The sequence below is a fragment of the Anneissia japonica genome, unplaced genomic scaffold (assembly GCF_011630105.1).
Source record: "Anneissia japonica isolate Jap-2015-1 unplaced genomic scaffold, ASM1163010v1 scaffold287953_len805160_cov178, whole genome shotgun sequence".
NCBI lineage: Eukaryota > Metazoa > Echinodermata > Crinoidea > Comatulida > Comatulidae > Anneissia > Anneissia japonica.
In genome coordinates, this window is record NW_022747029.1 from 687084 (window position 1) to 701661 (window position 14578).

The 14578-nt window shown below is 34.2% G+C and overlaps 1 protein-coding gene across 3 annotated transcripts in view; it reads right to left on the minus strand.

Annotated features, from left to right (window-relative positions):
* The window catches only part of LOC117120398 (protein FAM13A-like), a 39723-nt gene that overhangs the window by 20762 nt on the left and 4383 nt on the right, over window positions 1–14578 (minus strand). Inside the window, exons 2-6 of one of the 3 annotated variants that reach the window (XM_033265438.1) lie at window positions 12090–12381; window positions 8622–8800; window positions 4281–4490; window positions 3624–3810; window positions 1622–1838 (exon numbers count right to left, since the gene is read on the minus strand). In XM_033265438.1, the coding sequence (XP_033121329.1) occupies window positions 1622–1838; window positions 3624–3810; window positions 4281–4490; window positions 8622–8778 (771 nt within the window). In that variant the 5' untranslated portion in view covers window positions 8779–8800; window positions 12090–12381. Of the gene's footprint in view, window positions 1–1621; window positions 1839–3623; window positions 3811–4280; window positions 4491–8621; window positions 8833–12089; window positions 12382–14578 lie in introns of all 3 variants that reach the window. The other 2 variants (XM_033265439.1, XM_033265440.1) reach the window with 2 other exon arrangements.

Consider the following 14578-nt stretch of genomic DNA (forward strand, 5'->3'; position numbering starts at 1 on the left):
TGTCTTGACAAAATGAGTCTGGTCAATTTAATATAATCAAGAAAATGTATCTGAAGTAATATTTTGACAAAATTTGGTTTCAATTTTTCTGAAAGTTTAATATGTACAGTATATTTCACAGTAGCAAAAGATCCGAGTTGAGCTTCCCAAGGTAATCATGTTTTTGAGGCCCATTTTGTAAAGCTGTTTTTAAGAATTGATAGGAAAACCAACACAAAATTTATCAGTTGATTATCTTACTCCGGCTTTACTCAACCTAAAAACATGATCTAAATACCAAAATAAAGCTTACATAGTCATCTGTCTAAATATATCAATAACTCATTTTTCATTTTTCGTACCACAAGACTCATATTGTCACGACTGCTCACATATTTTATGGTTTTAATATAAAATTGAAATCTAAATGTACTGTGAATGTTCCAATAATCATCTCTCGAGAGAATAAGCATCCCTCACAAATATGTACTACTAAGCACTTCTCAAATAGGTATTCAAAGTTTATTGGAGATATCGAAATCACAGTAGCACGTCAAAACGAGCGCGTATTGGTTGTCAGGCACTTTCATATTCATCACACAAAAAGTCCAACATCTGCGCGTATTTTGACATGCTTTTGTGATTTTACGAACACAATCTAATGCGATTGTATTAGTTTGTGATGTGAGCAACAATATATTCTATTTTGAATAAAACATTACAGTGCTTAATCGTCAACATATACTTAAGATGTTTTGGTATATGTATGAATAGGATGATGTTAGAGCCAGTAAGTAATCAAGAAATAATTTTTTGATATGTTGTAGTACAAATTATTTTTCTATAAAGATTATTCTATAAAGAATGCAACGGATCGTTTTTAACGACAATCAGTTCAGCCTGCTACCGACAATCAGCAGACGGTATCACATCGTCTATCTCTCACAGAGAGCGGAGTTGGATTTATTTATTTGTTCTTTTTACTGGGTTTCCTCTTCAGTAACAAATTACCGTTCTCCCAGAGGGCCCAGTACACATAAAACAGTCCACGACACACAAGACAAACATACACACATGATGCTTAACACAAACTAAATCTCAATATGAGATACGGTCATACGCCGTCAGTGAGTGCCTGGCTTAAGATACAGATTTTTGAATATTTCAAAACTGAGGGGAAAAGGGACCCAACATCCTTTTTAAAAATTTATACTACATGGTACTATTTTATTACTTCAAAGACTTGTATTAAGCCTCCCTCAAAAATTCATTCTCGAATAAGTATGGCACTGAAGGATCTAGAATCTGTACAATGTTTTTGTGCGGCTTACTTTGCATTGTTAACGTAAATATTCCAGTAAGCGCTGCAATGATTATGACATCTTAAAAGCTTTGTTCAGAGTATCAAATTTCATTTCACAAAAACAAGTGACATGCCTGAATATGGTCATGATGACATCACATCATGACTATACGGTACATGGGCACATCATGATGACATCACATCATGACTATACGGTACATGGGCTCATCATGATTATCGGCATACAACAGTTTTTTTGTCACAGAAAATGTGATGATCCGGAGAGAGTTTTGTAGCATTCCTACATTAATACCTATAAAATAATGGTGTTAAACTTACAGGTTTGGTTTGGGTTTTTTTTTTCTTTTTTCTTGGTTTTATTTGTGGTGGGCTAAGTGATTGATTTTCTTGTACTTGTATAATAGTAGAGCTGTAGGTAGGCGATGCCAGAGTATCTTGAACACCTTCAAAAAGTTGACTATAATCTTGAATGAAACTTTTAACGATGTTGTTGATCATGCCTTGCTCTTTAAAACTTTGGAAACCGACATCACACCTAAAAAATATATCAAAAAGAATTACCACAGGAATTCTAGTTTTAGCGCAAACTTTAGTACGTAGCTTCACTAGTGGTGTAATGCTTGCACCTGGGACCCTGTGGCTTTCTGAGGCTGGGGCCATTTTAGGTCCCGGATGCCAATCCCATTGTGAGGTTTTCGATGTGTTCGTTTTTTCTTCTTTTTTTTTTAGCTTGTGCTTATGTTTGTCATTGTATTCTGTATTTAACGAAGAAGTAAATGATATAATATTATTTTATATATCCTCTGTGGCAGATCTAGAAATTCGTAATAAAGGTGGCCCAATAAAGGACTTTCATTACAGACTAAGGGTCCAGCCACCTTAGCCCCACCATGATTGAGACTGAGGTAAGACATTTTAGGATTATAGTACCGCTAGATGGCCGAAAATGGCACTCTCAGACTTAAATTTTTCTTTTTTGCTCCATTATTTTTTATTTTGAAACATGTGTGCAGATTGGGGTACGGGAAGGCGGTTCTACAGTCGACTTCATAGACACGACATTATGCTGTTATACGTATCAACAAATACAATGATAAAAAATAAATCTATAATTTAAAAGAGTATAAAAGTTTTTTTTTTTTAAAGTATTTTCATTGAAAAACCCAATTGTCTCATTAACAAGTCATTATAATCCCATGTGTTCGGGGCCCCTATGGGTTGGGGGCCGTGCGGACTGCCGCAAAAAAAGCGCATAGGCATTACGCCACTGAGCATCACATGCTGCAAAATGTGCAGATTAAAGGTATATGTGGCAAAGACAAGCCAAACCAGTCACTCGTCGCAAAAATCAATTTTGAGTTATTAATACAGTGTTAGAGAGTAAAACAATAGCTATAAAATGGTAAAAAAATTATTCAAATCGGACATTTCCTTATGAAGTTTACAAGCGTTTAAACATACAGCTGTTTAAAGAACAATATATGAGAAATCAGCCTTCAAAGTTTATGATTTCAGGCTTTTCTCATGCAGAAACTATCATCAAATCCTTAAAAAGTGTTGTATTAACATTGAAAAGGGGGAAAATAACACCATAGAATGATGTATAGATATGTAAAGATTATTTTCGTGCAATAAAATAGATTTTAAAAAATTTGACATTCCAACATGTTTTGGCCATTTTCTCTGAAACACGATTTGCGACGAGTGACTGGTTTGGATTGTCTTTGCCACATATGATGATGAAAATATCAGGAGAGTAATTAACAGTTTTGTAGCTTTTGCTTGTCTATTGCAGGTTTCAGAGTGGTAGTAAGTACCAAAGTGCTTGTGTGATAATGAATGTGTATTAAATTTGAGTTAGAGGCTACTTTTATAGGTGTTTTCTGTGCTGGCTAGGGCCAACAGACCAAATTCAATAGGCAGAGGAAGAAGCTATTGCTACATTGCACTATCCAGCGCATAGTCTCAATGATGGCCATTTGTCTTTCCAAGAAAAACGGATATAATTAATATTTAATATTCAAGGGCAACAGCTGCAGATATAAGGATATTCTCATTGCTAATTTTACTCTTATCTTGAAGCCGCGGAAGCTACAGCCATTTAACCGATTAGAAGACTAATTTAATTGATTATAGACTGCTCAGGTCATGAACAATAAAGTATAGAATCATGAGAAGTAAAAGCTATTTTTTCATGTTTTTTAAAGCCTTGTTTATTTAAAATCGCTACAATGTCATTACAGTATTTTCTGTGATTATTGTAGGTTTACATTGAAGTATAAATAGGACTGATTTTTCAGTAAAATGATAAGATAAATACCTGAAAAAATTAGGGCCAAAAACAATCGCTAGAGCAAAAGGCGTCATTTTGTTTGTGCTCTCATGCTGGCTAACTTGTACAAGAAACTTGTTGAGGTATTTTAACAAAACATAATTTTCTTTCGGCAGGTCATCTAAAATCTCCTTCATGTTATCTAATTGGTTCACTAAGTTACTTCCATCATTCCCTAAAAAAAAAATCACAACATATTGATGTTAATGGAATATGAGTCAGATACCTAGGGCAGAATGCTGTAAAACAGTCTTAAACACCTAGGCCTAGGCTTAGCTGGTCAACAATACCCAGCTTCATCACTTACAGTCTTATGATAACCACCACTCCAATAAAACTACATTGGCTTTATACTACACGAGTATTGAAAAACAAATAACCACTTCATTTCAGTAATTACAATATTTCAAATTTCATGACTATTCAAAATTTAATAACGTAAGTCACATATACCTACTAATATGACTTTCTACCATACCAAAACAACATTTTCCAGAACCCAATTGTAGCGAAAACTTATTGTTTGAATAACTTCTGTTACTAACCGTATTTAATATATATGGAAGATTAATATTATATTTATGAACATAAATCTGTAGACTCTTCTTCGTAAAAAAAAAAAAACCCTCTCTGTCACAAACGTACCTTCATAAATAGCAAGAAATCTGCGGTGAATTTCAGCTGGTACAATAGGCTCAGGTAGCTCTCGAAGGTAAAGTTTGAGAAGAGATGCAACAGCCATCACATCCTCAGCTTCTTCTAAATCAGCATCACCATACTTATCAAATGCACTCCGTAATTTATCAACTACGCGCGAGCTACCACTCATTCGAAAAATTCCTTCATGACCAATCCCTGAAAAGAAAAAAAAGGTACAGAATATCAAACACAAATTTTTTTTATCCCAACAAATTTCAAATAGAATCAATGACATTTTCAGTTCACCTTTGTCAAACATGATTCAAATTTTGTTCTGTTTCAGAAAACTTTGTTGACTCTTCAAATGTAATACGTGGTATGCAACCACATCTGTTCATTTTGAAAGTCATGTCAAATTTATTTGGTTATAATAAATGAATAATATCCTCCACGACAAAATGACTGGTACAATTATGAACATATTAATAGATTTGACAGTTAGGTCTACTGGTAGCTAGTTGAATGGTATCCATTCATAGCTACAAAACACCAGGAAATTGTGGGTCAGAAGAAAAAACATCTGCCTGTTTTCAGATAAGCTGCATCAGGAAATCATTCATATCTGAACTAATGCACACTTTTAATGGATACTATCCATTCAACATGAAATGAAATCTTTATCCTCATGTATGTGCTTCAATTTTGATTTGGGTCATCAGGTATCAGTATCAATCAGGCAATACCTTCTACAACTACCCTCAGGAGAAATTTAAATGATAATAAACATTAATTGCAAAAATCACAGTCAAACTTTAGATGTACTTGGGCAGGTTAATTTAAGTGGGTCAATCTGAAAGGATGTATCTAAATGGGTCAACATACAAAATGCGTGTACCAGAGCAAAGTTTTTTTTGATTGTGAATTCAGTGGAACCTCAATTTTATGAACTTTAGTTTCAAAATTATGACGCTGTTTGCGTTTATGTCCTCGATGACATCATTAACGGCAAATACTAAATTTAGTATATTTTCCAAACACTTGTGTTATAGAAACTGTTTTAATATATTATACAAGTTTACATAAATTTTTGTGATTTGTATCTGTATACCCGTTTAGTTGATTGTAATTATGATAATTCCGCATGGACGTATCCTGATTAATCTAAACAATCAATATGCTATGCTACACTGCAACAACCTCTATGAAAATTTGCTTTCCCATACACTGTTATAAAACATCAAAGAATACACATAGTCAGGTACGCATGTTAAGTACAGGTATTTGCCTTTTGGATAGTAGAAAGAATGGGCCTACATTAGTTGGAATGTGATGTCAGATAAACGTAAATTTAGTGCACTGATTGTAGTTCTTGCCCATTTTATATTTTACTGTGATTGAGATAAAATATAGAATTAGTTTAAAATCAGCTCTAAGTAAAATTATTCCACATGAAATAACTGTAAATTTTCAGATAATCAGAGGGGAGCAGAATTGCAATGTACATTATTTTTTCCATTCATTTATTATTTACGAATTAAAATAAATAAATCAATTTATAGCGTTTGTGTTATCGCATTTACACCTGCAATCTATTTCCAGGGTGCCTTGCTCAATTACATTTCAGGTTCAGGCAAAAAAATTTTTGATAATTTCCAGTACGAGTCTGTTGCATTTTGTTTACTCCCACGATATCCCACGTTTAATTTTAATATCCATTTACATTGGCTATCAGTGTTTTCAAAGCTTATCTTACTTAATTTTTATTAGTGTGCTCAAGTTTAGGAATCCTTCAATTACATGAACCATCTGGTCCATAAAATTGACCTTTTAGAAACATTTTCCTATATTATCCCAGGAAAAATTTGGTTAAATTATAGCCTAAGTATTTAATAAAGGCCTAAACAGGATTCCTTTAAAAGGTAGGTAGGATATCAGAGCCGGAGTGCTAGGGGTGTCTGGCATACCATAAAAATGGTGAATTTCATTATGATTTTTATGGTTTTGATTGATACAAAAAGAGGAAAATGTTTAGTTTATCAGAGGGGATTCGAAAGTTTGGCCAAACCATATAATAGAAACTCCCTAGTTATGGCCTGATTTATCCCTGTCTTATAAGACATAATCTATGTCATTAATAAACATTTTTTCCCCTTTTTTTACAGAGATTTTCAACGTTTATATATTTCATATTACATTATATTTTATGTCAAGAGGTTCCACTTTTGTGTTGGGGCCTACTGTAGGCCCATGGTTTCCTCTTGGACAGTTGTCTGTCAGCGATAAAAATAATAGCATACAGGTAGAATTGGTTTACAACTGGTGTAACAATAGCCACAAAGTTACTTACATTGCAGTCACAGGATTAAAATATTTAACAAACATACTAAACAGTACTCAACATTAGAAATGTAGAAAGTGTGATATATGATTTGATGGAGGCTAGGGCTACCACGACTTTCTTTAGCTTGTGTTCTTCCATTATTATTGTTGTTATTATTAATGATAATATTATTATTTTTTAATATTTTATATTATTTACCAGTATTCAATTTTTAAGAATATATTTTATTATTTTTATTATTCTACTGGCTAAGTTTGACGAGTTCTAAATTCCATCATAGCTGATTTTTATGCTACAGCTTTAGACTATTTAGCCGTCACGCCACCCCCACACCCTCCCCCACTAGCAGCAAGCCTACTGCTTTCTGTGGTTATTATTTATCGGATTGTCAATGCATAGGTACGTACAACGATAGAGCCAAATAAACTGTCGTTTGCGATAATTTAATTACAATTCTCCCTGACGGATATATGATGCACTAGTCTGTAGGCCTTCGATAGCCAAGGCTTTTCGACCTGAATTCTCATTATTTTCAATTTCATAGCCATGCATGATCGCATATGCTTAGGCCCTAATTGTTACATAAAAGAGATTGACTTTTCCCAATGCGCATGCATTGCACCGACGCATCCAAAACATTGTGGGGCGGCAATACATAGGCAATTAGTCGGTTTATCCAGGTAAGTATTCACGAAGTAGACTGTTACATAAAAAGAGATTGACTTTTCCCAATGCGCATGCTCGACATGGCTCAACAATGTCATTTACTCAGTGCACACGCTTACTGGCTGTCTAGCATTTTCAAGCGCATGGTCACTGTGTTTTTACACATATTTCACGGACGTTCTTTGGTATTAGTTCGGAATTCCCATTTCTTCATAGTAAAAGCTACCGCTACATAGTTTCTTAATGACTGTTTCCTCTTGATCGTAGCAGCCTAAAGGTGCGGCGCCAAAATATTAAATGGAAAAAGAATACTTATACCTGTACACTCAGCTCTACTGTATATTTCCAAGCCCATTAAGCCAACTGATTACAGCTGTCAGGCTAAGCCATTTGCAATGTCTTGCAAGATTCTTAATGATCATCAATATGTCATTTTTCATGGCCCCAATTCTAAATTGTCTCATTATGTTCCTTCTCATGTTTCTCTTAAATTCCATTTTATCTAATTTTAAGAATATAACTTAAAAGCTACAGTATATTAACACACAACATCTAACATTTAGCAGAATCCAGACCAATATTAATAACATGAGCGTTCACCACTGCGTTCATACAAGAAAACCCCTCATTCCTGTTTAAGATGACAATAGTTAGGTTCACACTAGAGCCCTAGTATCAGGATGGGGAGCTAACCGTTAGCACCTGTGTTAGAATGCCCGATCGGTTAGCGCCAACCCGTTACCAGGATCTGGATACGCTACAATAATCGAGAGCTATGGTTTATGTTGAGCGCGTTTCTATCATTAACCAATCACACATATCCACTTCCAATTTCCAGTGTCCTGTTGGCCAGTATGTTTTTTATCTGGATCCTGCTAACTGTCAGCTGGTTTATGTGACCATAGCCAATAGGCCTCACTGGCTTAGGAAATTGGAAATGCGTGTCCGACTGGTTAATGATAGAAATAAGGTCAACTTGCTAACTAATAGCGCTCACAAACCGATAGTGTACCCACTTCCTTGGAGCGGTTAGAGCTAATCAATCGTGCATTCTCACACGCGCGCTAATGATTTGGGCTTACGGTTAGCTCCCAATCTGGATATTAAGGCTCTAGTGTGAACCTCATTAAAGAGTTATATTTTATATTATCCTTTTAATCAGTTGATTTTATTGTATATTATTGTCTATCGTTGTACAAACTTATAAATATTTTTGTATGCATTTTTATAGGAACTGAAATAAAACTACTATAAAATAATAAAATTATTTTTCAATAAATATTGTAGCATATTGGTACACTTGGGAATATAAAAAAAAAAAAATTTTAAAACATATTTACCATGTTTAACGATGAATTCCACAATCTTCTTGACAATAAAAGGAATGCATACGTCCCCATTGAGATTGCGCATCTGATGGGCCAGAGGCAATCCGAACACCTTGCTTTGCGGCACCTTTTTCTTCAGATTCACAGGGGATCGAAGAATTCTTTGCATGATGCTAGTCGAACAGCCTTGGCTTTTGAAAAAAAAAAGCTAACAATTTTCACACTGTAATTAGCAAGACAATGCAAAGACTATCATAAGAACTGGTAGATACCATAATGTACTTTGCATTAATTAAATGATTCATGGATATAAATACTGGGTTCCCACTATAGACGCAAAGCAATGACGTAGACACAATGTATCAAGGCAAAGTGACGCAACTTGAAGATATTTGCGGCTTCCGTGTGGGAACTGACAACACAAACATGACAACGCAACACAAACTCAAGTCAACCTTTACATTGTTGGTTCGTCTTTACATTACTAGGTAAGCCTTGCCAATATCAAAAGGTCAAATAAACTCCAGGCCTCCATGATTTTGTACAACAGCTCACAATATAAAAAAAAAAAACCATGCGATAAAATAATGTATAGCAACGTTGGCCATGTCGCACAGACCCTTTAATTCCTATTTGTTTTTTGACATTAAAAACACATTTGATCAGATTTGATGTTCCAAATGTTTTCATTCGCATGGAAAGTGGAAACCATATACACTTCGTTATTACGTTGGAACACTTACTAAGTGCAAATTCAACTTTCTGTAAGGGGAAATTAGAAATTGTTGGTACAGAATTTCTTTAGATTGTGTTGCCTATGTTGCACTGCAGGACTGTTTTTTACAAGTGGGAACCAAACTTTAAAAATAAGCAGACCTAATTACTCAAACCTCTACAATGCAAACTTTGATACAAACATTAATTATGCTATGAGTTATATACAGTAACACAAGATTATTTTGAAAATATATTTATTAAAACAAACAATTATATAACTAAATTTTGTCTTCATTCTTCAACATACAATTACTGTATTTAGCCTTGTAATTGTTAAGGTGCAAGTTGTTGAGGGTCTGTCCATTTTACTTCATTTCACAAGAGTGCAAAATACTCTGGGGTGAGGAGGGAGGGAGGGTTTACTATATTCTGTCCGAGCATGTTTGTTGGGGGACCAGATGATAGTTTCCGGTGACAAAATCATTATTCTACCATGTGCTCTTTCTAGGGAGAGGGAATGAAATTTCAAGTAGTGTAAGAGCATGGAAAGTGTACGTTTTGTGTTCTTGTGATGGTCATGAAAACAATGGATGGTCCCTAAAGCACTGGGTTTCACTGTTGTTTGCTGTTTTGACTTTTTAACTTTTTTACACTTTGTACTGCCAGACCTGCCAACTCACCCGATCTTGTCACCCGATATCTAAAAAAATCTCCAGTTCCCCCGATCGAAATGTATTCGCCGCGATAGACAAGCAGCAATTTAAAAAGTTGTTTTGCAGTAATTTTGTACCATTGATTTTATATATACCACTATGATTTGTCTTGACGTGTCTTTTTTAGTAAATTGCATCATCTTTTGGTTAATTCTGAAAACCTCGAGATTTTTTGGTAAGATTTAAAAAAAAATCTCCAGATTTTCATGGCCCAGGGGTGGCAGGTCTACACTGCTGTAGATGTCTTCAGAATGAACCAAAACCGTATCCCCAAAACTGCCCTTAGATTGACACCAGCTGGAAAAAGAAGGGCAGGGAGACCTAGAACCACCTAGAGGCGCACTGTGATGGCCAAGATAAAGGAGACAGGTATGACATGGAAGGAGGCAGAACATGTAGCAAAAGATCACTCCAGATGGAAGCAGATTGTTGACGCCTTATGTCCCGGCCGGGACAAAGAGGAATAAGAATAAGACTACTGTAGATGACGAATTTCTCCTTGTGGGAACTGTGCGGGGATTGAGTGCATGCTCGGGATAATTGTGCCTGTATCGGACACGTTTATCAGCTGCATTCGTGGTTGTAACAGCCCTGTTACGATCAGATAGTTGATTGATGGGCTTCTCTCATGCGGGTGTAGGCATTCTGAGTGGTGCTCCGTTTCCTATATGGCTGTTGTAGGAGAGATACATCATCTACAATCTGATGATGTGCTTTTTTAGTTAAGCTGATTTGATTCTTTTTGTTGTTTTGATGTCTTTCATTTTGATTGTAATATTTTAAATTTATCTTTGTCTTTAGGATGCACTGCCATTGTTGGTGTGTGCCACTGATTAAAAAGTGCATATATCCAAATAAATCATTACTACTACTATTATTATTATTATTATTATGTCTTTACTGACTTATGGTTAACCATCATTCATTAGATTTCAGGGCAAATATGACTATAAGTTATGATAGGGAAGAAATCAACAGTATACTGTAGCGAATGGCCAGATTTGTATCGTATTAGGAAGTGATACTAAACATGTTTATAAGATTCTTGATCCATTGAACCATGGGCCATTGTAAACATCAACACCTTCTTTAAAGTAGCTTAATTCAATTTCACAGTTCAAGCTTGCAAGAAAGCTGCCAACCCAGTAATGTGCTAAATACATTCATTTCCGAGTTTTAATGTATTCTCATGTAATTCAGCGTTAATGCTGCCATTTGAGATTGAATAAAAAATATTGAAATATTGAATTGAATTGGTGCCTTACAAAAAAAATATTTAAAACCTAATTTTGCAAACAAATGAAAACGGTCTCCAAAACAAAATATCTAAAATTTAGTATGAACATGTACGAAACTGTGTACAGTATAGTTCATATCAAACAACTGTAAGCAAAAATACCAACAGCATACCATGTATAAACCAATAGCTACGGTAGGCAACAAATTCCACCTTTAAAAGTGTATGAGACGCAGACTTTCAAATACTTAAAAACTGGGGGAAAAGGTGTAAAAAAGGGTGGTTACGCCCCTTTTTAATAATCTTTTTTTTCTCTCTCAGAAAGACTTGAAATTCAATTATTCATGATGCAATATTGTAGACCAACCAGTGGCCCTCTCCTTCTCTAACTAAGCTTGTGGTTTACAACCATGATTTATGGGCTAATTACAGTTTTACTACTTGTAAAATGTTTATTATACACTACCTTGTGCAAACATTGTTTAGTCATCTGGAATGATAATAAATTTCCAATCCCAAACAGAATGGCAATCAAATACCTGGACACAAGGAAGTTATAATATTACATTTTATATTTACAAATATTTCTTTCCACACATTTTACCAACACTGTCAGCCTGATTACTTTTGTTAACTGATTGTTAATGAATTAATGATTAATTAATGTATACCTGCACAGTTATAATTGTAAATATTTGGATACAGGATACAAACTGGTTGAATTCAGATATTCCTATCAAATATTAAATGTCTATATATATATAAAAGAACTGTACAAAGAGGTATTTTGTGTTGGTTTTTGAAATATCTTACCTTTATTTTAATCTTGTATTTTTGAAGGCTAACATGAAGCTCTGGGGTTGACAAATTTCTAAAAGTGTTCCTATGATTGGGTTCTTTTCACATTCAAAACATAGTAATTTTTGACTGCCATAAGTTTAAGATGTCTATGGCTGCTTCAAACTTTTAGAGCATAAGAGATACTGGCTCAACATGAGTGGTTGATGTTAACTTGTTGATTACTGCTAACAGGAGCTTATTGTATCAGCTACAGCTGAAATGCTAATTCCAATTTGAATACAGTCGTCCCACAGATATTTATCTGCTATAGAAAGTAAGAAAAACAACAGAGCTTTAGTACAACAACTACTTGTTAATTCATAATATATCATAGTATTTACTATATAATCAAAATGTACATGAAAAAACAGACTAGAATCTTTTACATGTTTTTAATAAGCACATCAACATGTTCTATACTGTACATTACAAAATAACTGCAAATAATAAATAATAAAACTACAATAAACTGTTAATATATATAAAATATAATATAAAATTTATAGTTGAAACAAACTTTAAGATATCTATTACCTGGTTCCTCATGTATAAGGCTACCCCTAATTTTTGACATTTTCTTAACGAATATACATTAATTACAGTATAATTGATAACAAGCCTAAGTTGGAAGGAACCAAACATGATGGGCCATCACTCGCATTTGGCAACATCCGAAGAGATAAGAAGAAAACGACTAAAAATTAAATAAAAATATACAAAATATAAGTTCTTAAATTTTTTTTTTTTTGTTGATTCCTAATATCTAATTATGCCATGAAATATATGTGAATTTCATCAACGTAGCTTTCATATTTTTGGCACAACAAAAGTATATTTAACCAGTATAGTGATTTCCAGTGCATTTTGATACTGGTTAAAAATGTTTTGCCTACCAGGGTAGTGCACCGTCAGCGTTTTAGCCAGGCTAATGTAAACATTGAAAGGGGTCTACTGACTGTACAAAATCATGGCACCAGAAACCCCATGACCTCTTGCATCATTTTTACTTGTTTTATTGCATACCTCTTTAATATTCACCAAAAATGTAAAATATTCACTGTGTAATTAAACTAAGATTAGATAAGGTATTCTTTACTGTCATCATATAGTCTTGAGGATCAGTATTCTTTCTTATGTACACAAAAGACAGGCTTAACTCTCAGATTATGATTGAAATGAATTTTTACCATTTTCCATTTTACCACTGCTCACTTTTCAGGCCTAAGCTTTGTGTAAATTTTATATTCAACTCAAAATTGAATGAAAAGTGATTATTATTACCTATACAGTACATGTATAGATCCATTGCAATCCACCTTTCGCATTTGGTTATGTGACATCATATGTTACGGTATTAATTCAAAACATTGGATACCAAATAGCGAGGGTGTACTGTAAACTTCTGTAAATCATGGTCAGACTTCATTTGCTAAGTAATACATTGAAAATATAATTTATAAAAAATTAATTCAAAAGTTAGTGTGTACAACTGACTTTAAATGTACATTATTTTTTTTAAGTTGATTTTTAAGGTGTGATTTGATTAAGCTTGAAATTGTAACTTGTTCAATGCTACAGTAGGCTAGGGGTCTACACAATCCACAATCCTACAATAATGAACCACGGAAATACTTCCCAATATAGACTGTATTCTTATGACTATAAACTATTTATAATATTATGGTTATAACTAGCATAAATGGTTAAATGGAATCGTATATTTTGATCACCAAGACAAATGAATGTCTTAGGACAATCCCTTAAGGCAGGCTAGGCATACACTCTGGCTGCACAGTTTGATGGACTTTTGAAATGTATCATTTTCTCGTGCAACATTCAGAAATACTGTATATGAATGCAACGTTTCTTTTGGCTAAAAGTATGACTGCAACAAGCCTTGAGAATAATTTCTAGGCCCAGGTTTGCGTGCACAGCAGCAGCTACAGCAGGCTGCTTACTAACCGTACCCACTAATGCATCATGAACATTTCTCCTAATATTTTGCCCAAGCTTTACCATCGATATCTTTCATGCCCAATGTCCTAATGCCTCGGAAGTAATATTGGAACATTTATTAGTGATTTGGTAAAAGAAATTTTACATTAAAAAAAATACAGAAACAGCAATTATGGTGTCGTTTACAACAGACACACTCAGCAAAAACAGTCACCGAGCTGCCATCTTTACAGTGTTTTAATTTGCAAAAGGTGGATTAGATTGAGGATACAATTAAACAGAGTACACAGAGAATAATTAAGTGCATTCAATAGCAATTACGGTAAGGTGCAACACGTATGTTGAGCTGGCACATGTACTTAACATAAAAACAATGTCACGGTTGCTATGGTAATAATTACGCCCAATTAAACCATGATTAAACAAACATCCAAAATAACAGACTTCAAACGAAGCCGATTTGCTATGTGGTGGTACTGCAATAATAACAAGTGAAACTAGAGGAA